The sequence below is a fragment of the Oncorhynchus kisutch genome, linkage group LG1 (genome assembly GCF_002021735.2).
Source record: "Oncorhynchus kisutch isolate 150728-3 linkage group LG1, Okis_V2, whole genome shotgun sequence".
In the NCBI taxonomy this organism is placed as follows: domain Eukaryota; kingdom Metazoa; phylum Chordata; class Actinopteri; order Salmoniformes; family Salmonidae; genus Oncorhynchus; species Oncorhynchus kisutch.
The window spans coordinates 38232493-38258562 of NC_034174.2; the positions used below are offsets into that span (position 1 = coordinate 38232493).

Here is a 26070-nt window from a genome sequence, read left to right on the forward strand (position 1 = left end):
ATGTCCTCATACAGGACCGATAAGAACATTTAGATTAGGTTGAAACACTTCATTCTTTCTAGTTCTTCCCCCATCCCACTCTACTCCACCTCTATCGCTGCAATATATTTTGATACAGATAGCCATTAAAAGGGTCTGGATTTGCAGCCATAAAACACTTTGATGAGTCACTGCAACTCTGAAAACACTTTTTTTATAAGCGTTAACAGAAACCACTATCCATTGATAAAACAGCTTTCTCAAAACACTCAGATGCTAATCTTTAACACAGCGGGTAACCTCACCTGGGGATGGCGACACCGGAGCTAACAGCCCTATCCTCTATGCTGGTATTGTTCACTGTAACACACACACTAACAAAGACGTACTGTGGAGCCACTAGGTAATGACTAATGCTAACTCTTATTGCGAAGAATGAGAAGAGAGCTGCTTTTGTGCCAAGGGATTTACTGGTAGAGATGGAAAGATAGACACAGGGGGGAGAGGACAGTTGATAAAGAGAGGGTAAAATAGTGGAGACGTATGGAGATGGACAGGTGAGGCAATGGAAGGTTGAGGGAAAAAGATAGAGAAATGGAGAGATGGGAGGAAGAGGAGATTGCGTGAGATTATGATCAAGGGATAATTTTTTTTTTTTTTTTTATCATGTAGCTAGCAGACACTTATCCTTGCACAAGTGCAAATCAACAGAATTTTCACAGAGAATCGGAGGGACAGAGAGAGTGACACAGGAATGCGTATCACACCATCCCGTCATTCTCTAATAAAAAGAGGAGGCAAAGTTGTCAATGATCTGCCTTTACCACAAGTGGGCCCATATGACTCAGTTGACAAAGAATGGTGCTTGCAACGCCAGGGGTTCGATTATTACAGGGGACCAATATCAAAAATGTACAATTCATCCACATTTTCTTACGTTACAGCCTTATTCTAAAACATATTAAATTGGTTTTTTCCCCCCTCATCAATCTACACACAGTACTCCATAATGACAAAGCAAAAACAGGTTTTTAGAAATGTTGGCTAATTTATTACAAATACAGTACCAGTCAAAGTTTGGACACGCCTACTCATTCTGTCACGGTTGTTGAAAAGGTCGGACCAATGCGCGTGTTGAGTTCCATATCTTTAATTTAAGTGAAACTTTCAAACAAAAACCATAAACAAGCACCAAAACGTGACTTACGTAGTGCACAAACAATATCCCACAACCCAGGTGGGAACAATGGAGAACTTGACCCCCAATTAGAGACAAAGATAATCAGCTGCCTCTAATTGGGAACCATACAAGTACACCAACATAGAAATAGGAAAACTAGAACTCCCCCCTAGTCACACCTTGACCTACAACACCAAGGGCTCTCTATGATCAGGGCGTGACACATTCAAAGGTTTTTATTTGTTTTTACTATTTTCTAAATTGTAGAATAATAGTGAAGACATCAAAACTATGAAATAACACATATGGAATCATGTGGTTAACAAAAAAATTGTTTAACAAAACAAAATATATTTTAGATTCTTCAAAGTAGCCACCATTTGCCTTGATGACAGCTTTGAACACTCTTGGCATTCTCTCAACCAGCTTCACCTGGAATACTTTTCCAACAGTCTTGAAGGAGTTCCCACATATGCTGAGCACTTGTTGGATGCTTTTCCTTCACTCTGCAGTCCAACTCATCCCAAACCATCTCAACTGGGTTGAGGTCGGGTGATTGTAGAGGCCAGGTAATCTGATTCAGCACTCCATCACTCTCCTTCTCGATCAAATAGCCCCTACACAGTCTGGAGGTGTGTTGGGTCATTGTCCTGTTGAAAATCAAATAATAGTCCCACTAAGTGCAAAGCAGATGGGATGGCGTATCGCTGCAGAATGCTGTGGTAGCCATGCTGGTTAAGTGTGCATTGAATTCTAAATAAATCACTGACAATGTCACCAGCAAAGCACCCCCACACCATCACACCTCCTTTAGGTGCCTTCTGGCAAACTCCAAGTGGGATTTCATGTGCCTTTTACTGAGGAGTGGCCTGATTGGTGGAGTGATACAGAGATGGTTGTCCTTCTGGAAGTTTCTCCCATCTCCACAGAGGAACTCTAGAGCTCTGTCAGAGCCTTGGCCACCTCCCTGACCAAGGCCCTTCTCCCCCGATTGCTCAGTTTGGCCAAGCGGCCAACTCTAGGAAGAGTCGTGGTGGTTCCAAACATTCAATGCTGCAGAAATGTTTTAGTACCCTCCCCCAGATCTGTGTCTCGACACAATCCTGTCTCGGAGCTCTACGGACAATTCCTTCGGCTTGGTTTTGCTCTGACATGCACTGTCAACTGTGGGACCTTATATAGACATGTGTGTGCCTTTCCAAATCATGTCCAATCAATTGAATTTACCAATGCTGGACTCCAATCAAGTTCTAGAATAATCTCAAGGATGATCAATGGAAACAGGATGCTTCCGAGCTCAATTTCGAGTCTCATTGCAAAGGGTCTGAATACTTAATGTATTTAAACAAGGTATTTCTGTCTTTAGTAAATTTGCAAAAATGTGTAAAAACCCGTTTTCACTATGTCATTATGGGGTTTTATGTGTATATTGATGAGGATTTTTGATTTATTTAATCAATTTTAGAATAAAGCTATATTGTATCCAAATGTGGAAAAAGTCAAGGGATCTGAATACTTTCCGAATGCACTACTGCAAGTTGTCCTGGAAATGAAAGTCTGCTAAATTACTAAAATGTAAATGGTTTCTGAACGGGGATGACGTCCACCTCTGTCAGACTGATAGATTTAAGATCCCCCACCAGAACAGCAAACTGCGCCAGAAAACATTTCCTAGGAAAACTAATCAGTGAAATCACAGAGCTCTATTCTTTTGCCCTCATCCACATGAACATTGCTCTGGCATTTCTCAGGGTGTGGACTTGATCAAAGGTAGATGAGATGGCCAAACGTAACATCAGGATGGTTTTGCCGCAACACCCAATGGATGATTTACAGTCATTGTCATTGTCTGGGTACAACACATCCTTACAACACACATGGAACAAACTTCCAAAATTACTAATTCATGACAAACAGGAGTTGGAGCACTCAAAAAAACAGGCTGAGATTTACTTCTTACCCTCAGGCTTTGTTCCATATTCTGATGAAGCACAGATATCCTGACGTTTCTCCTCTGAGTAAGTCATTTGTGGTTTTTCCTGGGTAAGCCCTATTATGGAATTCCTGACATTTGTTGTTGAGCAGCACTACCTACTCTCCTTCGTTTTCTGAAATGGGGAGGGCTATTTGAACTGTGACCTATTTGAAACTCTTCGTGATGTTGCAAGAATGGGAGCTCCAGATGCAGTCAAAAAAAGTTCCACAAGAATGCAGCAGTATCTAAGGGCTCTTATTTCCAGGTTCTCTTATCTGATCAAATAACTGACATATCTGAAGTAGGAGGACATTAATTTACATTAAACAGATTGTGAAGATTCCATGTTGATTAAATCTCTGATGTCATAACAAGTTCAGGTATCTCTGTGTTGAGCAGACAGTCATTACACAAGACCACTCTCAACGGCCTGGCAGATGATATTTCCACAATATGGAGTTAAACGCTGTAATACAATTACAAAGAGAGACACACCGTTGGAAAGGGACCGAATTAATTAATTTAGGATATTAACTTTAGAATTTTCTATGATATTATCAACTTGATCTTTCTAACCCAGAGGACGCAAACATTTGCTGCATACTTTGCTTTTTATGGTGAAACTCAGTGGTAACCACCTCAACAGACAAAAATGCCCAGCTACCTAGCGGCTAAATAGCCATGGTTAGAAAACTGTCACACCGTGAAAGTTGTCATTCAGTTGGAAATAGTGAAATAAACAATGCATGCCTTGAGTAACAGAGGAAGAAAAAAGCTGAGATACATGGATAATTAGAGAGAAAAGAGAAAAAGAGAAAGAAGGGTAGATAAGTGTCTAATCTTGTGAGGTGGAGACCTGGTCCGATACAGCACATTTCCCACACTCCACTTCAATCAGTGTTGCTGTCATGTTAGCACGGTGAGTTAGCATGTAAATGGAACAGCCTGTGTTTTCTGTGGAAAACCAAATGAGGGGTTCAAATGACACATTATTTATTTGTTGTTCACTTTCCCCTTTCCATCATCCATCACTCGGAATGGGGTGGAAGTACAGTGGGCAAAAAAAGTATTTAGTCAGCCACCAATTGTGCAAGTTCTCCCACTTAAAAAGATGAGAGAGGCCTGTAATTTTCATCATAGGTACACTTCAACTATGACAGACAAAATGAGAAAAAAAATCCAGAAAATCACATTGTAGGATTTTGAATGAATTTATTTGCAAATTATGGCGGAAAATAAGTATTTGGTCACCTACAAACAAGCAAGATTTATGGCTCTCACAGACTTCTTCTTTAAGAGGCTCCTCTGTCCTCCACTTGTTACCTGTATTAATGGCACCTGTTTGAACTTGTTATCAGTATAAAAGACACCTGTCCACAACCTCAAACAGTTACACTCCAAACTCCACTATGGCCAAGACCAAAGAGCTGTCAAAGGACACCAGAAACAAAATTGTAGACCTGCACCAGGCTGGGAAGACTGAATCTGCAATAGGTAAGCAGCTTGGTTTGAAGAAATCAACTGTGGGAGCAATTATTAGGAAATGGAAGACATACAAGACCACTGATAATAAGATTTCACCCCGAGGGGGTCAAAATGATCACAAGAACGGTGAGCAAAAATCCCAGAACCACATGGGGGGACCTAGTGAATGACCTGCAGAGAGCTGGGACCAAAGTAACAAAACCTACTATCAGTAACACACTACGCCGCCAGGGACTCAAATCCTGCAGTGCCAGACGTGTCCCCCTGCTTAAACCAGTACATGTCCAGGCCCGTCTGAAGTTTGCTAGAGAGCATTTGGATGATCCAGAAGAAGATTGGAAGAATGTCATATGGTCAGATGAAACCAAAATATAACTTTTTGGTAAAAACTCAACTCGTCGTGTTTGGAGGACAAAGAATGCTGAGTTGCATCCAAAGAACACCATACCTACTGTGAAGCATGGGGGTGGAAACATCATGCTTTGGGGCTGTTTTTCTGCAAAGGGACCAGGACGACTGATACGTGTAAAGGAAAGAATGAATGTGGCCATGTATCGTGAGATTTTGAGTGAAAACCTCCTTCCATCAGCAAGGGCATTGAAGATGAAAAGTGGCTGGGTCTTTCAGCTTGACAATGATCCCAAACACACCGCCCAGGCAACGAAGGAGTGGCTTCGTAAGAAGCATTTCAAGGTCCTGGAGTGGCCTAGCCAGTCTCCAGATCTCAACCCCATAGAAAATCTTTGGAGGGAGTTGAAAGTCCGTGTTGCCCATTAACAGCCCCAAAACATCACTGCTCTAGAAGAGATCTGCATGGAGGAATGGGCCAAAATACCAGCAACAGTGTGTGAAAACCTTGTGAAGACTTACAGAAAACGTATTGAGAAACTATTGTTATAGACCAAATACTTATTTTCCACCATAATTTACAAATAAATTCATAAAAAATCCTACAAATCCTACAATTTTTTTTCTTCTCATTTTGTCTGTCATAGTTGAAGTGTACCTGTTACGGATACAGTTATCCTGTATGTATCCTGTGTGTTTCTTTTCTCTCCTTCTCCCCTCACAGGTGAAAATCATCACCCCCCAATCAGTCAACAATCAATCATCAATCAGAAGACACACCTCCTCCTATTTCCTACCCTATCACAGTTTCTTCCCCATGGTTTAAAAACCCCATCATTTGTTTGCTCTAGAGCTCAATCTCTCTGTAAATGCCATGTATGTAGGTCTCTGTGTTTTACTCTCGCTTTGTGTCTTAACCTCTCTTTTGTCTGAGCACCTCCAAATCACTTTGTCATCTCCTGTGAGTATTGTTTTTGGGTTATGGTGTTTGTTTGTTGCTGGTGGGAAAAGGGGGAAACCAAGACAAGTCGCCCATGGGCATACACTACCCGTAGGTGAACTTTGTTAAATACACTAGTTAGAACTGGGCGGACCACCCACTGTATTTTTGGTTAGTTAGCTGTTGTTAAAGTAGGCTAGTCTAGCTTAGGGGTGTTTTTGTATATTTATTGTTTCTTTCCTTGGGTCCAGCTCAGCCCCTTTTCCTGCTTCCCCCCCCCCATTACCGTGTGTTTATAAATAAACCTGGAGTTTGACGGTAGATTTCTGTTGTCGTGGTTATTTCGTTCACACTTTTACTTTGTCACAATAATAATATGCATGAGTTATGTTACGGGTCTCATTACCATCCCCCCTAGACTGTCGGGCCAAAAGGGATTCGTAACAGTACCTATGATAAATTACAGGCCTCATCTTTTTAAGTGGGAGAACTTGCACAATTGGTGGCTGACTAAAGACTTTTTTGCCCCACTGTAGGTACTGAAGCGGAGGAGAAATAGTTGAAAGAGGATAGGATCATCATGGCTGGGCTAACAAGATAAGCAACATGACAGCAACATTTTAACTTCCTTTTCACCCCAAAATTAAGGCTTAATTGGCATCTAGCCTAATTCCATCTTTTCAGTTGGTACCCATTCCTTTGGGATTGAGGCCTGCAAATATCTTCAAATGCACATCCAGAACACAGTGCCTTAGGAAAGTATTCATACCCCTGGACTTTCTCCACATTTTGTTTGAATTTAGATTTTCTGTCACTGGCCTACACACTACCCCATGATGTCAAAGTGGAATTATGTTTTATAAATGTTCACAAATGTATTAAAAATGAAAGGCTGAAATGTCAAGTATTCAACCCCTTTTTCATGGCAAGCCTAAATACGTTTAGAAGTAAAAATGTGCCTAACAAGTCATATAATAAATTGCATGGACTCTGTGTGCAATTATAGTGTCTAAACATGACTTTTTGAATGACTACCTTATCTCTGTACCCCACACATACAATTATCTATAAGGTCCCTCAGTCGAGCAGTACATTTCAAACACAGCTTCAACCACAAAGACCAGGGAGGTGTTCCAATGCCTCGCAAAGAAGGTCACCTATTGGTAGATTGGTAGATAAAAAAAGCAGACATTAAATATCCCTTTGAGCATGGTAAAGTTATTAATTAAGCCTTGGATGGTACACCCAGTCACTACACATATACAGGTGTCCTTCCTAACTCAGTTGCCGGCGAGGAAGGAAACCGCTAAGGGATTTCACCATGAAGCCAATGGTGACTTTAAAACAGTTATAGGAGAAAACTGATGATGGCTGAAGACCATTGTAGGTACTCCACAATACTAACCTAATAGACAGAGTAAAAATAAAAAATATTCCAAGGCATCCTGTTTGCAACAAGCACTAAAGTAATACTGCAAATAATATTGCAAAACAATTCACTTTTTGTTCTGAATACAAAGTGTTATGTTTGTTTTTCAGGATAAAAAAGAAACTGAATGGAACTAAGCACAGGCAAAATCCTAGAGGAAAACCTAGTTCAGTCTATATTCCACCAGACACTGAGAGATGAATTTACCTTTCAGCAGGACAAACTCAAATACAAGACCAAATATACACTGGAGTTGCTTACCAAGAAAACATTGAATGTTCTTGAGAGGCCTAGTTACAGTTTTGACTTAAATCAACTTCAAAATCTATGGCAAGACTTGAAAATGACTGATCAAAAAACAACTTGACAGAGCTTGAAGAGTTTTTGTATAAATATTGTACAATCCTGGTGTGCAAAGCTCTTAGACTTACCCAGAAAGCTGTAATCGCTGCCAAAGGTGATTTTAACATGTATTGACTCAAGGGTGTGAATACTTATGTAAAGTAGATATTTCTGTATTAAGAACCGTAGAATGCTATGGAAGTATAACATGTTTCACAAACTCTGATAGACTCATTATAGGCTGGATAATGATGATAATAGTGTTCTTGATGTTCATTATGCTGGAGATAATGACTAGTGATAATAGCAATGAATGATGACAATGATGATGATAATGTATGAGGAAGTGGCCTGAGGTGATCTAGCGGTTACTGCCACTGTCTTCAGAGCACACATGTATGCCAGTACTCTGGAATGGGTTCGAATCCAGATGATGTCTGCCGTTCTAGCACACCATTTCTTTACTTCCCTTTTGCTCTTTACTGCCAAGAAAAGACATAAAAATAAAACTATGATAAGGATACATACCCTGCGTGCCAGTCCCAGGGCGATGTAGCACTTCTCTCCTGCGTCGGTGATCTCCAGTTCGTAGTAGTGGCAGCGTGTGTTGAGTGGTAGACGGGATTGGGCCAAACCCACATCCACAATGCTCTTCCCTTTACCCACGTACTCCAGCAACTGAGGAGGAGGATGGCATCGCACATCACAATAAGGCAAATACTGTATCTACAAATAAATTAACTCATTGAAATTAACATTGCACAAACCCATTAGCTCAACAAAGTACATTCAGTACCATTTAACATAATTAATGATACAGGCCCGGGATGAAGAGAATAAGCACGTTCTCCTCAACACACAAAACCCCAGGACAAGAACAATAGACAATGTATGATATTTTAATTTTAAAAAGTTTTAATTGAACCTTTATTTAACTAAGTCTGTTAAGAAAAAAAATCTTATTGACAGTGACGGCCTAGGAACAGTGGGTTAACTGCCTTGTTCAGGGACAGAACGACAGATTTTTACCTTACAGCTCGGGGATTCGATCTAGAAACCTTTCGGTTACTGGCCCAACCTGCCGCCCTGGTATGGGTGTGTGTGTGTGTGTGTGATTTGTGCCAGGATGCACTGTGTGTGACCCTTTCCCTCTGTCATTTTCTACTGAAAGGTAAAAACACACTCTTGACTCAGCATCAAAATTACACACTTGTAAATATTGGTCTGCAATCTATGTGTTTATTCTCATTTAATCTGAGGAAGAAAAAAAAACAAGCAGGATATAGAGTTGTAATAATTACCTTAAACTATGCTCAGTTATAATAAAGACAATACCTCAAAACAGTTTTCAGGGTGAATGTAACATTTGTACCTTGGCCGAATTTAGGATTTAGGTAACAATAGATCTTCTCTCTGTGGTGCTTATAAAACCACAGAATCAGACAGACATGTACAGACACACTCACACATATACCCTCACATATGCCCTCGACTAACCGGTGTCCCCGCACATTGACTCTGTACCGGTACACATTGACTCTGATTGCTGCTCTTGAATTTTTTTAAACTTGTATTTTTGATTTTTCTATTTTTTACTTGACACTTATTTTTCTTAAAACTGAATTTTTTGTTAAGGACTTGTAAGTAAACATTTCACTGTAAGGTCTACACCGGTTGTATTCGGCACATGTGACAAATAACATTTGATTTCATTTTATCACATAGGAATATTTCAGCAGGAGAGGTTGATGGGGCCATTGGCTCTTGAAGGCTTTTAGGGGCCAGGTCATGAGGGTGAGAGACATGAGAATCTTTTCGACTGTCTATTAAATTTAACAGTTGCACTTGACTCATCCTAAAGTGCTTTTTATAACCATTTATCATAAAGACAATCCAATTGGAACAGGCATAAGGCCCACCAGGTAAAACCCTCTCAAACATAAGAAAGTCTCTCTGATTGCAACCAGACTTGTGGGCCTGGAGCCCTCTGGCGTGACTTGATCAGAATCTGTAGGGCTGACAGGAACACATCAGCGTAGAATGTAGAGTACTGTAATTGTCCAGGAAAGTGTTCGCAGGTTAAAGCTAATGTGACGAATGAAATGGTCGACTAGCGAACATGTGGTGGCCATAAAGAAAACAACCACTTACCAGTCCAGATGACAAAACAGAGGAGCTATGAGGTCAAAGGTGACTGAGGTACTCATCTCATTGATAGAGTACAAAACAAGCATAAACAAACATTTATCCGAGGTCACACTGAGGTCCCGGTCATATCAACACAATTCAATCAGGTAGTCTATCTGCCTCATGACCTCATATCCTGTCATAGCTTAGTTTCCTTGTCGTTCGCTAACTACATTCAGCATATATAACTGATAATTACTCCAATGTGACCTGAATCAGTCATGGGTAGGCCCGACTCTCTAGACATGCTTTAGGTCTGCCAGAGAACCATGGTTCCCACCTCAAACAAATACTTCATATCAAGAGGGAGGAAAAATAACAATTTGACAAGAACAGCCGTGACATGTGTGCTTGTGAGGTGTAAAAGGATTAACGTACATGGTATGTGTGTGTGTGTGATTTGTGCCAGGAAACACTGTGTGACCCTTTCCCTCTGCCCTGACTAGCAAAGAGAGCAGACAAGCACTGTAAATAAAACGCAGGGAAAAAATAATTATCATTATTATTACTTTACGACAATCTGTCAACGCCACCCTTTTCTCTTTCCTCTCTGTAGAGCAATTACCGGCTTACCAGATAGCTCTCTTTCGGCCTTTCACTTTTCTCTTCCTATTCCTCCCACTTTCACCTTGACCTCCTGAACTTTGAATAAAAAAGAAAAATACAATATTGATGGTTGTGATGGTTTTTTCCATCTATCATGCCTGCGTCTTTGAAGACCAAATAGGGCTCCTAGGTACAGTCTAATGACACCTTCCTGATGCTGAGTAATAGTGTGTGTGGTCACTGATTTACCGTAGCTGGCTCTCCCTGTGGCAGTCAGCAGGATCCGGTGGGTGTGATGACATCCCTAAATCTCTCTCTCTCTCTGATCCTCATGATGTGTGTGTGCGTGTGTGTATATAAAGGGATGTCGGTAAGGCAAGGTAAAGGGATTATTTTTTGGACCTGCTCGCTGCCCCAGCAACAGGTGCAGTGAGACGGCCGTTTACTTATCTATCTGTGTCATTTTGTCTGCAGTGGCAGGGCTGACCTTGGTCAACTTTAATCATGACTGACTGCAAATAGCTTATCCAACATTTTGTGTAATTTCAATAGTTATTCCAATGCACATTTAAATGGAACCAACCACACATGTATAAAAAATAAGAATAAAGCACTATGAACCTTGTGAACATTGACATTTTTTTGATGGAAAATAACATTCCTGTTGAAACAATGAGCAAAGATTAGAGCAGATCCCCCTAAGGTCATAGGCATCATGACAGGTAGAAGCATCTCTAGCATTAGAGAATGACCAAGAAATGCTGCAAGTTTACCCATGGCTCTGCAGAGTGGAATCTGATTTTTGTTGTCCTCCATGCTATTTCTCTCTCTCTCTCTCTCCGAGTGTAGGTACATGTCATGCCTGTAACACCTGCTCTGTCCAGGTTTCTAAGGAGTTCCCATAAATATGTCTCTTAGCACGTCAGCTTGACTGATCACTCCAGTCCGTAGTGAACGCCCAGTCATTACCAGAGCAAATAAGCTCATCCTGAGGGTAGGTGTGGGGTTGGAGACAATGAAGAGATGGAGATGGCAGGCAGGCAGGACTCGACATTAACGCATGTCCGCTTGCCCGGGGAAAATAAAGAAAATTGTCGGACAAGCAGATTATAGATTTAAGTTGTCCGAATGGACAATCACACAATCAAACAATTCGGCTCAGAACCTGATCAGAAATTGATCCGTTTCCACTGTGCAATGTGTTACGCACGGTCTTCCCAATTTCTTATTGTAGGCCTGCATTGACAGGCACAAACCGTCTTTCAATCATGCAGTCGCGAAATGCGTTTTTTTTTTTAGATCAACGCGAGCCTAGCTGCATGTACACATTTCTGGATATTGATGTCTAATTATTGAGTTATTTGCCCAGTTATAGCCAGTTTGAGTGGGCAGTTGTCAGAGGAGAGAGAGAGACATTGCGCAGCAGGTAAAATAATGATATAGCCTACAACTGATTAACTAGATTGCCAATCCAAAACATAGTGTAGTTTGGCAGGTTATCTCGCTAGTTAACTGTTTACCTAATAGCATGTATTAATGCATTGTGAAGTACGATTTTCTAAAATAACTTTCCACCGGCACTCGTGTAAAACTGCAAATAGCCGACACTGAGTTGATAAGGGTGCGCAGTTGATGAAACCGATGCCACATACTCCGGTTGTAAAACCGTATCTCAACCACTCAAAATTGGGTGTTGAGAAATAATTCTAACACAGTTGAAAAGCTGAGATTCTCCTCTATTCAATACTAATTGTTTTACATTTTAGTCATTTAGCAGAGTGACTTACAGGATGTTAGGGTTAAGTGCCTTGCTCAAGGGCACAGATCTGTCACATAGTTTTGGGGATTCGAACCAGCGACCTTTCAGTTACTGGCCCAACACCCTGAACCGCTAGGTTACCTGCCGTGAAGTGGTTCCTTGAATCATACAACACAATTTACAGTCACCTTTTTGGCCCATGGTGTTACACACCTTTTCTTTTATAGGACAAGTACAAAATTGATCCTACTTGTCCAAAGGACGAGTAGCTAAAAAAAAGTTCATGTCAAGCCACCATCTAGCCTACCTTTGCAGGCTGCCACAGCAGAAATGTTATGTGGGAGACGGTTTCATCATCTGAGCAAAACATAACCATGCAGCCCTGTGTCGACACCTTCATTCCTCGGGTAAGTCAACACCTCTTAATACAATAATTGTTTTAAACGCTCTAGGCAGGTTTTAGCCTTAACCCCAGTACTTTGCTACGCTGGAGCCAACACGTACACGCATATGCAATACACATTACACATAGGCTTGATGCAGAATAGGCAGCCATCCAGCCAAAGATCCCCAGTCACACGGGCAAGCACTGCAAACAGTCACAGAGTTCCAACCCTAGCATGAATATGGCTACAAATCATGGTCCCCACTATACTTCACAAGGTGTGAGATCCTGCTTTAAGATCAGATGCCAGGATCCATTTTTAGAGCGATTCCACACCAGGATAGCCTTAAATATTTTTGGTATCACAGATTGTTCTGTCAGTTATCATATAGAAACTTAATTGGAAGGAAGGACGTTTGACATGCTTTTTACATTTGTATCACCCATTTCTTTTTTTAACATGATGAAAATTATATTTTTAGGCTCTGTTTATACCTATACAGTGGGGCCAGAAATGATTGACATCCTTAATAAAGATTAGCAAAAATGACTATGAAATAAATTAATCCATATAGTGAGTTATTAGGTACGTAACGATTCAAATGCTTGAGATATAAGTTCATCGGACCACAGGGCCCGATCCAACTTTAGAACGCACCGTTTAGGAAATTGATTCAAACGTTATGAATCGCCTGTTAAACGTTTTATTGCTGCTCAAATTACTTTCTTCCTACATTCCAAAAATACCTCTCATCTTTTGTGACAACTCACCTTCAGTGTCAAACTAAGCATGTAATTGTGTTGACAGTAATTGATCTAATGTTGCATGCCGAACAGTGCCGTGTACTTATGAATGCCAAGGGAAGACAGAATTCCCCAAAAATATTGTTGCCGCCTGAAAACATTGAATTCGCAAGTGTTATGATGATGCTTTGCAAATGAGCAAGCAAGATAGCTACTTGAGATACTAAAGTACGCAACAGCTGACTGCCTCCTGGAAGTTCTGTTTACTAAACTATTACAAGCATATCCATAACATGATGCAGCCTCCACTATGCTTGAAAATATGGAGCATGGTACTGAGTAATGTGTTGTATTGGATTTGCCATAACGTAACACTTTGTATTCAGGACAAAAAATGTATTGACTACTTTTTATTTTTTACCCATCTACCAATAGGTGAAAACCTCCCTGGTCTTTGTGGTTGAATCTGTGTTTTAAATGTATTGCTTGACTAAAGGACCTTACAGATAATTGTATGTGTGGGGTACAGAGATGAGGTAGTCCTTCAAAAATCATGTTTAACACTATTATTGCACACATTGGGTCCATGCAACTTATTTTGTGACTTGTTACGCCCATTTTTACTCCTGAACTTATTTAGGTTTGCCATAAGAAAGGGGTTGAATACTTATTGACTCAAGACATTTCAACTTGTAATTTTTTATTAATTTGTAAAAAGAAAAAAAGAAACGTTGACATTATGGAGTATTGTGTGTAGGCCAGTGACAAATACATCTCAATTTAATCAATTTTAAATTCAGGCTATAACACAACTAAATGTGGAAAAAGTCAAGGGGTGTGAATACTTTCTGAAGCCACTTTAATTGCTCAGTATTTGTGTTATTTATTTTATACAGTATTTTTTGCTCAAAATGTGTACCTGACTGTACGTAACATTACCAGAGTGGGCTCTCTGACAATTTTGAAGTTACAGTGCCGTCCAAATACAGTGGGGAGAACAAGTATTTGATAACCTGCAAAATCTGCAGTGTTTCCTACCTACAAAGCATGTAGAGGTCTGTCATTTTTATCATAGGTACACTTCATATGTCATCTGTGAGAGACAAAATCTAAAACACAAATCCAGAAAATCACATTGTATGATTTTTAAGTAATTAATTTGCATTTTATTGCATAACATAAGTATTTGACCACCTACCAACCAGTAAGAATTCCGGCTCTCACATACCTGTTAGTTTTTCTTTAAGAATCTCCACTCATTACCTGTATTAACTGCACCTGTTTGAACTCGTTACCTGTACACTCAATCAAACAGACTCCAACCTCTCCACAATGGCCAAGACCAGAGAGCTGTGTAAGGACATCAGGCATAAAATTGTAGACCTGCACAAGGCTGGGATGGGCTACAGGACAATAGGCAAGCAGCTTGGTGAGAAGGCAACTGTTGGCGCAATTATTAGAAAATGGAAGAAGTTCAAGATGACAGTCAATCACCCTCGGTCTGGGGCTCCATGCAAGATCTCACCTCGTGGGGCATCAATGATCATGAGGAATGTGAGGGATCAACCCAGAACTACACGGCAGGACCTGGTCAATGACCTGAAGAAAGCTGGGACCACAGTTTCAAAGAAAACCATTAGTAGCACACTACGCCATCATGTATTAAAATCCTGCAGCGCACGCAAGGTCCCCCTGCTCAAGCCAGCGCATGTCCAGGCCCGTCTGAAGTTTGCCAATGACCATCTGGATGATCCAGAGGAGGAATGGGAGAAGATCATGTGGTCTGATGAGACAAAAATTGAGCTTTTTGGTCTAAACTCCACTCGCCATGTTTGGAGGAAGAAGAAGGGTGAGTACAACCCGAAGAACACCATCCCAAACGTGAAGCATGGAGGTGGAAACATCATTCTTTGGGGATGCTTTTCTGCAAGGGGGACAGGACGACTGCACCGTATTGAGGGGAGGATGGATGGGGCCATGTATCGCGAGATTTTGGCCAACAACCTCCTTCCCTCAGCAAGAGCATTGAAGATGGGTCGTGGCTGGGTCTTCCAGCATGACAACGACCCGAAACACACAGCCAAGGCAACTAAGGAGTGGCTCCGTAAGAAGCATCTCAAGGTCCTGGAGTGGCCAAGCCAGTCTCCAGACCTGAACCCAATAGAACATCTTTGGAGGGAGCTGAAAGTCCGTATTGCCCAGCGACAGCCCCGAAACCTGAAGAATCTGGAGACGGTCTGTATGGAGGAGTGGGCCAAAATCCCTGCTGCAGTGTGTGCAAACCTGGTCACGAACTACAGGAAACGTATGAAAAACATATTAGGCCTGCATGCCCAGTTATGCGTTCTCCTCAATAACTGAAAATGCATGGTTTTCATTACCATTGTTATGAATCAATCCCATCAACAAACACCTCCATTTCCACAAAATAACCATATTTGCTTGCAATACCATTCTACAAGGTGTGCGTACGCATGGTCAAAGACGTGCGTGGAGATACTCACACTTTCCCGTCAAGTTCAAATTTGTTAAATACCAACCATTGTGGGGAATCTGGCACATGCAAGGTTTAGGGGCTTTAAAAAACATGTTTAAAGAGTATATTGTTCTAAAAAATATGTCTGAAAACAGGCCAAATCAAAAAGGGTACTTCTGAGATATTCATATTTTTTATGTATGTGAAAAATTGTATTTCAGAATCTAGATATACTTCATATGTTTGAGCACACAATAAGGAGTATAATGATATAATATGTTGTCTGTATCATGTACTGTTCATGGATCAAAGGGCCCGTTTTAAAAAAGGGCCTAAAATGGCCACTTTCATAATGATTATCTCACAAATTGTTTGTGATCCAAATGTAAAAAGTATGTAAAACCTCCTTCCTCCCAATTCATTTTCTATGTGAGAATTGCCAGAACAATCTGAGTTACCCAAAATGTTTTGGGCTATACTGGCATGGAATCACCCTTTTCCTGTCCTGGCTTTGGATTTAGCCTGCCAAAAAAGGCCCTGGCTGCTGTCTCCACATTTTGGAAGTGTGTGAGTGGTGTGGCTGGGATTGCCCCTTGCCAGGGTCAATGTGGAGTGGATAAGGGGTTTGGGACAGCGACTGGATGCACGGATGGTTTTTGGGGTGTTGCTGTGACAGGTAGTGCTGGGTCAATACCTGTATTGCGATATGGTTTGTATTGTGGCAAGGAAACAAAACAAAAAGCGGATTTGACTTCTTTAGGAAAACGGCCCTAATGTTGGAAACAAACATCATTATGATGTCATGTCATTCAGAGTCACATTTATTTACTTTCCAAGCTATAGCACACAATATTTGACATACAGCAGGATTTTAAAAGACCAAAGAGTTTGATCTGCTTCGTGTTTTCATTTTTGCCATGGAAAAAAATATTGCAATACTGGTATTGTCACAGCCCTAGTGATGCAGTATTGGGGCGTATTTGGGGATGTGGGTTATAATTAAAAGTGAAAGAGGTATGTAGGTTTGCCTTGCCTGTCCCAGGGCCTTTCAGCTGCACGCCCTAACCCTGCACAACCACCCCTACCCATGCTAAAGCAGGTATGGTGTGTCTCCCTACTGAGTCAGACACCAACCCTACAGCGTGCCTCACGACGGATACTGCCAGACAGACAACCCCCATCATAAATCTCCATCAGACAAAAGACAAAGAGACCTAAAGAGGGTGAGAAATCAAGACAGGAAAGGGAGAGCGGGAGAGAGACAGACAGAAAGACGGGTGGGGAGACAGACAGACAGAGACAGACAGAGACATACAGACAGACAGGTGGGGAGACAGACAGACAGAGACATACAGACAGACAGACAGACAGACAGACAGACAGACAGACAGACAGACAGACAGACAGACAGACAGACAGACAGACAGACAGACAGACAGACAGACAGACAGACAGACAGACAGACAGACAGACAGACAGACAGACAGACAGACAGACAGACAGACAGACAGACAGACAGACGACAGACAGACAGACAGACAGACAGACAGACAGACAGACAGACAGACAGACAGACAGACAGACAGACAGACGACAGACAGACAGACAGACAGACAGACAGACAGACAGACAGACAGACAGACAGACAGACAGACAGACAGACAGACAGACAGACAGACAGACAGACAGACAGACAGACAGACAGACAGACAGACAGACAGACAGACAGACAGACAGACAGACAGACAGACAGACAGACAGACAGACAGACAGACAGACAGACAGACAGACAGACAGACAGACAGACAGACAGACAGACAGACAGACAGACAGACAGACAGACAGACAGACAGACAGACAGACAGACAGACAGACAGACAGACAGACAGACAGACAGACAGACAGACAGACAGACAGACAGACAGACAGACAGACAGACAGACAGACAGACAGACAGACAGACAGACAGACAGACAGACAGACAGACAGACAGACAGACAGACAGACAGACAGACAGACAGACAGACAGACAGACAGACAGACAGACAGACAGACAGACAGACAGACAGACAGACAGACAGACAGACAGACAGACAGACAGACAGACAGACAGACAGACAGACAGACAGACAGACAGACAGACAGACAGACAGACAGACAGACAGACAGACAGACAGACAGACAGACAGACAGACAGACAGACAGACAGACAGACAGACAGACAGACAGACAGACAGACAGACAGACAGACAGACAGACAGACAGACAGACAGACAGACAGACAGACAGACAGACAGACAGACAGACAGACAGACAGACAGACAGACAGACAGACAGAAGACAGACAGACAGACAGACAGACAGACAGACAGACAGACAGACAGACAGACAGACAGACAGACAGACAGACAGACAGACAGACAGACAGACAGACAGACAGACAGACAGACAGACAGACAGACAGACAGACAGACAGACAGACAGACAGACAGACAGACAGACAGACAGACAGACAGACAGACAGACAGACAGACAGACAGACAGACAGACAGACAGACAGACAGACAGACAGACAGAAAAAGGGGAGAAACAGGGCTGCCGAGAGAAGTAGCCTGTTGAGTGTGTATGAGACATGAAAAATTACCACGAAGCGAAAATCACACCCCCATGGCATCCCTTCTTTCTTATACCAACAGTATCCAAAAACAACAGAAATTCACACCATTAAACATTACAGTATTTCTGACACAGTCTTACTCACTCAAGTACTGTACAGTTAATATACAGTAGGCTGGCTACATGCTCCAACTTATACAGGTGTCTGTCCCTACTACGTGACTCCTGCCATGTCCGTCTCTTAGCTAGGACTGGCACAATTACGTATTACCATGTTACCTAAGGTTATGGATGAAGCCAGCCATGAAAATAAAATAACCATTAAAACATTTAAATAACCATATATACAGTGCATTCGGAAAGTATTCAGACCTTTTAACTTTTAGTTACATTACAGCCTTATTCTAAAATGGATTAAATTAAATAAAACCTCCTCATCAATCTACACACAATACCCCATAATGACAAAGCGAAAACAGGTTTTTAGAAATGTTTACAAAAGTATTCAGACCCTTTGCTATGAGACTAGAAATTGAGCTCAGATGCATCCTGTTTCTATTGATCATCCTTGAGATGTTTCTACAACTTCATTGGAGTCCACATGTGGTAAATTCAATTGATTGGACATGATTTGGAAAGGCACACACCTGTCTATATAAGATCCCACAGTTGACAGTGCATGTCAGAGCAAAAACCAAGCCATGGGTTGTCGAAGGAATTGTCCATAGAGCTCTGACACAGGAGATGTCTAGGCACAGATCTGGGGAAGGGTAACCAAAACATTACTACAGCATTACAGTGGTTTCCATCATTCTTAAATGGAAGAAGTTTGGAACCACCAAGATTCTTCCTAGAGCTGGCCTCCCGGGCAAACTGAGGAATCGTGGGAGAAGGGCCTTGGTCAGGGAGGTGACCAAGAACCCGAAGGTCACTCTGACAGAGCTCCAGAGATCCTCTGTGGAGATGGGAGAACCTTCCAGAAGGACAACCATCTCTGCAGCACTCCACCAATCAGGCCTTTATGGTAGAGTAGCCAGACGGAAGCCACTCCTAAGTAAAAAGCATGTGACAGCCCACTTGGAGTTTGTCAAAAGGCACCTAAAAGGACTCAGACCACGATGAAACCAAGATTGAGCACTTTGGCCTGAATGCCAAGCCTCACGTATAGAGGAACCCTGGCACCATCCCTACGGTGAAGCCTGGTCATGGTATCATCATGCTGTGGGGGTATTTTTTAGCAGCAGGGACTGGGAGACTAGTCAGGATTGAGGCAAAGTTGAATGGAGCAAAGTACTGAGAGATCCTTGATGAAAACCTACTACAGAGCGCTCAGGTCCTCAGACTTGGGCAAAGTTCACCTTCCAACAGGACAATGACCCTAAGCACACAGCCAAGACAACGCAGGAGTGGCTTCGGGACAAGTCTCGGAATGTCCTTGAATGGCTCAGACATAGCCCGGACTTGAACCCAATCAAAAATCTCTGGAGAGACCTGAAATAGCTGGGCAGCGACACTCCCCATCCAACTTGACAGAGCTTGAGAGGATCAAATCAAATTGTATTTGTCACATGCGTGAAATACAACCGGTGTAGACCTTACCATGAAATGCTTACTTACAAGCCCTTAACCAACAATGCAGTTTTAAGAAAATAGAGTTATGAAAATATTTACTAAATAAACTAAAGTTTAAAAAAAAATGTTTTTTGTAACACAATAAAATAACAATAATGAGGCTATATACAGGGGGTAGCGGTACCGAGTCAATGTGCGGGGTTAAATGTTAGCCGAGGTAGAGATGAAGGGGAGAAACTCCCAAAATACAGGTGTGGCAAGCTTGTAGCGGCATACCCAAGAATACCCAAGGCTGTAATCGCTGCAGAAGGTGCTTCAACAAAGTACTGAGTAAATAGGCAGAATTTCACACAAAAAGCTATTTAATAAATTTTAGAATAAGGCTGTGGCGTAACAAAACTTTTGAAAATGTCAAGGGGTCTGAATACTTTCCGAATGCACTGTATATATACAGTACCAGTCAAAAGTTTGGACACACCTACTCATTCAAGGGTTTTTCTTTATTTTTACTATTTTCTACATTGTGGAATAATACTGAAGACATCAAAACTATGAAATAAATCAGATGAAATCATGTAGTAACAAAAAAAGTGTTAAAATCAAAATATATTTTAAATTTGAGATCATTCAATGTAGCCACCCGTTGCCTTGATGACAGCTTTGCACACTCTTGGCATTCTCTCAAACAGCTTCATGAGGTATGCACCTGGAATGCATTTCAATTAACGCATGTGCCCTGTAAAAAGTTAATTTGTGGAATTTATTTCCTTCTTAATGCGTTTGAGCCAATCAGTGTTGTGACAAGGTAGGGGTGGTATACAGAAGATGGCCCTATTTGGTAAAAGATCAAGTCCATATTATGGTAAGAAAAGTTCAAATAAGCAAAAAGAAGTGACAGTCCATCATTACTTTAAGACATTAAGGTTAGTCAATCTGGAAAATGTCAAGAACTTTAAACGTTTCTTCAAGCGCTATGATGAAACTGGCTCTCATGAGCACCGCCACAGGAAACGAAGAACCAGAGTTACCTCTGCTACAGAGGATAAGTTCAATATAGTTACCAGCCTCAGAAATCACAGCCCAAAGTAATGCTTCACAGAGTTAAAGTAATAGACATATCTCAACATCAACTGTTCCGAGGAGACTGTGTGTTTTAGGCCTTCATGGTCGAATTGCTGCAAAGAAACCACTACTAAAGTACACCAATAAGAAGAGACTTGCTTTGGCCAAGAAACACAAGCAATGGACATTAGACCAGTGGAAATCTGTCCTTTCATCTGATGAGTCCAAATTTGAGATTTTTGGTTCCAACTGTCGTGTCTTTGTGAGACACAGAGTAGGTGAACTGATGATCTCCGCATGTGTGGTTCCCACCGTAAAGCCTGGAGGAGGAGGTGCTTGTTGGTGACACCGTCTGTGATTTATTTAGAATTCAAGGCACACTTAACCAGCATGGCTACCACAGCATTCTGCAGCGATATGCCATCCCATCTGGTTTGCGCTTAGTGGGACTATCTTTTTTCTTTCGACAGGACAATGACACAACACACCTCCAGGCTGTGTAAGGGCTATTTGACCAAGGAGAGTGATGGAGTGCTGCATCAGATGACCTGGCCTCCACAATCACCTGACCATAACCCAATTGAGATGGTTTGGGATGAGTTGGACAGCAGAGTGAAGGAAAAGCCTACAACAAGTGCTCAGTATATGTGGGAACTCCTTCAAGAATGTTGGGAAAAAATGCCAAGCTGGTTGAGAGAATGCCAAGAGTGTTCAAAGCTGTCATCACATAAAGGGTGGCTACTTTGAAGAATCTAAAATATTAAATGTATTTTGATTTTTTGGTTACTACATGATTCCATATGTGTTATTTCATAGTTTTTATGTCTTCACTATTATTCTACAATGTAGAAATAAAAATTTTTAAAATAAAAACCCTTGATTGTGTCCAAACTTTTGACTGGTACTATATATTCATTTTTTTTACGTGTAGCTGACTAAAGACGGGAAGGCGTACATTCGTGTGGTTGAGTCCATTTCTGCGGTAACATGGACTCTTAACAATGTGATGACACTTTGTTGTTCCTTGCTGAAATGTAGAATGTTCATTCAAATGATGTTAACTGATGTGGCTTGTAATGTCAGTTGTGTTGAATCCACAAATCACAGCACTTATTGATGGTTACACTTCTTGCTTTTACTTCCTACTTTAGTCCTATGGGTACACTCGCAATGGTTGCCAATCCGCCAAATATAACATCACTGACTTCAATGGGGTCTTTTCGTTTGATTTTTTTATGGCAGCACATGCAGTCAGGAGCGGAGAAGAGGAGAACATGTGACAAAAATGTATTCAAATCAAATCAAATTTTATGTTGCATACACATGGTTAGCAGATGTTAATGCGAGTGTAGCGAAATGCTTGTGCTTCTAGTCCAGACAATGCAGTACTAACCAACGAGTAATCTAACCTAACAATTCCACAACAACTACCTTATACACACAAGTGTAAAGGGATGAAGAATATGTACATAAAAAATATATGAATGAATGATGGTACATTACGGCATAGGCAAGATGCAGTAGATGGTATATAGTACAGTATATACATATGAGATGAGTAATGTAGGGTATGTAAACATAAAAGTGGCATTGTTTAAAGTGGCTAGTGATACATGTATTACATAAAGATGGCAAGATGCAGTAGATGGTATAGGGTACAGTATATACAGTGGGGCAAAAAAGTATTTAGTCAGCCACCAATTGTGCAAGTTCTCCCACTTAAAAAGATGAGGCCTGTAATTTCCTTCATTAGGTACACTTCAACTATGACTGACAAAATGAGAAAAAAAATCCAGAAAATCACATTGTAGGATTTTTAATGAATTTATTTGCAAATTATGGTGGAAAATACGTATTTGGTCAATAACAAAAGTTTATCTCAATACTTTGTTATATACCCTTTGTTGACAATTACAGAGGTCAAATGTTTTCTGTAAGTCTTCACAAAGTTTTCACACACTGTTGCTGGGGTGAGATCTTGCGTGGAGCCCCAGATCGAGGGAGATTATCAGTGGTCTTGTATGTCTTCCATTTCCTAATAATTGCTCCCACAGTTGATTTCTTCAAACCAAGCTGCTTACCTATTGCAGATTCAGTCTTCCCAGCCTGGTGCAGGTCTACAATTTTGTTTCTGGTGTCCGTTGACAGCTCTTTGGTCTTGGCCATAGTGGAGTTTGGAGTGTGACGGTTTGAGGTTGTGGACAGGTGTCTTTTATACTGATAACAAGTTCAAACAGGTGCCATTAATACAGGTAACGAGTGGAGGACAGAGGAGCCTCTTCAAGAAGAAATTACAGGTCTGTGAGAGCCAGAAATCTTGCTTGGTTGTAGGTGACCAAATACTTATTTTCCACCATAATTTGCAAATAAATTCATTAAAAATCCTACAATGTGATTTTCTGGATTCTTTTTCTCATTTTGTCTGTCATAGTTGAAGTGTACCTATGATGAAAATGACAGGCCTCTCTCATCTTTTTAAGTGGGAGAACTTGCACAATTGGTGGCTGACCAAATACGTTTTTGCCCCACTGTACATATGAGATGAGTAATGTAGGGTATGTAAACATTATATTAAGTGGCATTGTTTAAAGTGGCTAGTGATACATTTTTACATACATTTTTACATTATTAAAGTGGCTGGAGTTGAGTCAGTATGTTGGCAGCAACCACTCAATGTTAGTGGTGGCTGTTTAACAGTCTGATGGCCTTGAGATAGAAGATGTTTTTTAGTATCTCGGTCCCTGCTTTGATGCACCTGTATTGACCTCGCCTTCTGGATGATAGCGGGGTAAACAGGCAGTATTTTTGCTATTCGAACGGTTATTACGATGGCCGAGGTAATTTGGCTGGCCAATTACCGTCATCCAAAATTACATGACCGTCACAGCCTTACTCATAGCCTGCATTTCCCGCCTCATTATTTTCCTCACTCTGTAGTAAAACTTAGCGAAAGAAAACAACAGCAAACCCCTATTGTTCGTCAACAGGTAATCCTCAGATCTTTTTTTTCTGAGTAGTTTGTCTATTTATAGACTGTGTTGAATGAGGGCAGCTTTTCCAGCCCTGCGTTCTACCAACACACTGAATCTGCAGTGAATGGCCCCCCTGTACTGTTACTGTATCCCTGCATGCTCTGTTGCATTGGTGTCAGATTCACTGATTCCTGGAACCCCGTCCGACATGGCAGGAAAAGAGTAAGGTAGAGAGAGAATGAGAGAGGAAAGGATAGGGAAGGCCAATTCAGAGAACTGATATACGTTTCACCAAATTAGAATGACTCCCCTTGAACTAGTGTGCTAAAGAAATCAGTCTTGTTTAACCCATTGCAATCTAAGCCCTGGCTAAGCCAGGGGTGGTGGTTCCACTAAGCTATATGGAATTGTTTTAAGGAGGTCATAACAAGGATAACTGCTATTTAATTTGGAATTTTAAGACCCCTTGAAGTATCAAACAACTTTTTTTAATGTATTATTTGATGAAAATGTGTATTTGGCCTTCCTGCTATTAGCTCATACAAATGCATTGAATAACATATTCACTACATGGAACAACAGATAGTCCCCCCAAAAAAATCTAAAGGAAGTGTCTAAACTATCTCCTTATATACAGTTGAAGTTGGAAGTTTACATACATCTCAGTTTTTCACGATTCCTGACATTTAATCCTAGTAAAAATGTCCTTTCTTAAGTCAGTTAGGATCACCACTTTATTTTAAGAATGTGAAATATCAAAATAATAGTAGCGAGAATTATTTATTTCAGCTTTAATTTCCTTCATCACGTTCCCAGTGGGTCAGAAGTTGACATAAACTCAATTAGTATTTGGTAGCATTGCCTTTAAATTGTTTAACTTGGGTCAAGCATTTTGGGTAGCCTTCCACAACCTTCCCACAATACGTTGGGTGAATTTTGGCCAATTCCTCCTGCCCACAAATTTTCTATAGAATTGAGGTCAGGGCTGTGTGATGGACACTCCAATACCTTGACTTTGTTATCCTTAAGCCATTTTGCCACAACTTTGGAAGTATGCTTGGGGTCATTGTCCATTTGGAAGACCCATTTGTGACCAAGCTTTAACTTCCTGACTGATGTCTTGAGATGTTGCTTCAATATATCCACATGAGGTCTTGGCTGATTTCTTTTGATTTTCCATGATGTCAAGCAAAGAGGCACTGAGTTTGAAGGTAGGCCTTGAAATACATCCACAGGTACACCTCCAATTGATTCAAATGATGTCAATCAGCCCATCAGAAGCTTCTAAAGCCATGACATCATTTTCTGGAATTTTCCAAACTGTTTAAAGGCCCCATCAACTTAGTGTATGTAAACTTCTGACTAACTGGAATTGTGATAAGAGTGAATTATAAGTGAAATAATCTGTCTGGAAACAATTGTTGGAAAAAATCCTTGTGTCCTTGTGTCTGTTTCAGTCTGTGTGTCTCTGTGTGTTTGAGTGTTTATGTGTGTGTTGGTAACTGCTGAGTGGAGACCTGCCTGGTGGTGTTGGCAATGGCATGCTTGCTGGAGGCTGCAGCGTCTCATCTGTCTGGCCCCTCTGGTTCTGTGAAAGCAGCCACAAAGTAGATGTCCTAACCGACTTGCCAAAACTATAGTTGTTAACAAGAAATTTGTGTAGCGGTTGAAAAACGAGTTTTAAGGACTCCCAAGTGTATGTAAACTTCCGACTTCAACTGTACTTCCATTCATTCTTTCAACTGGTACCGGGGACCTTCAGACGAGTCTTGTGAGACCTGTGGGCGCACTAGAGCAAAACAACTGACATGTACGTGTTCGTGAGAATCTCGATTTTTGGCATGTCTCATAGTTTGACACCGCTCTGTCGCATTTCACCGCAAATGCGGAAGTGCGACATCGGCAGATACAGTGGATTGTGACGCATCCAATGCAGAAGATATCTCTATTTTGTTATTATGCTAATTAGATTTCCACTGACTTGTTTTACATTCTTATTCTGGTCATAGAGCTTCAAGTTCATTTTCTGACATTTTCAAACCTCAAAATGTGGAGTCCACGCTGATTTTGGAG

General features: G+C 41.2%; 1 protein-coding gene across 2 annotated transcripts in view; it reads right to left on the reverse strand.

Annotated features, from left to right (window-relative positions):
* Window positions 1-26070, reverse strand: part of LOC109894724 (SPRY domain-containing protein 3) — a 54392-nt gene that overhangs the window by 11635 nt on the left and 16687 nt on the right. For both annotated transcript variants that reach the window (XR_002255908.2, XM_020488425.2), the window contains exon 7: window positions 8207-8356. Coding sequence is in view for 1 of the 2 variants with exons in the window: in XM_020488425.2 (XP_020344014.1) it covers window positions 8207-8356 (150 nt within the window). In the remaining variant the exon portion in view is untranslated. The remainder of the gene's footprint in view (window positions 1-8206; window positions 8357-26070) is intronic.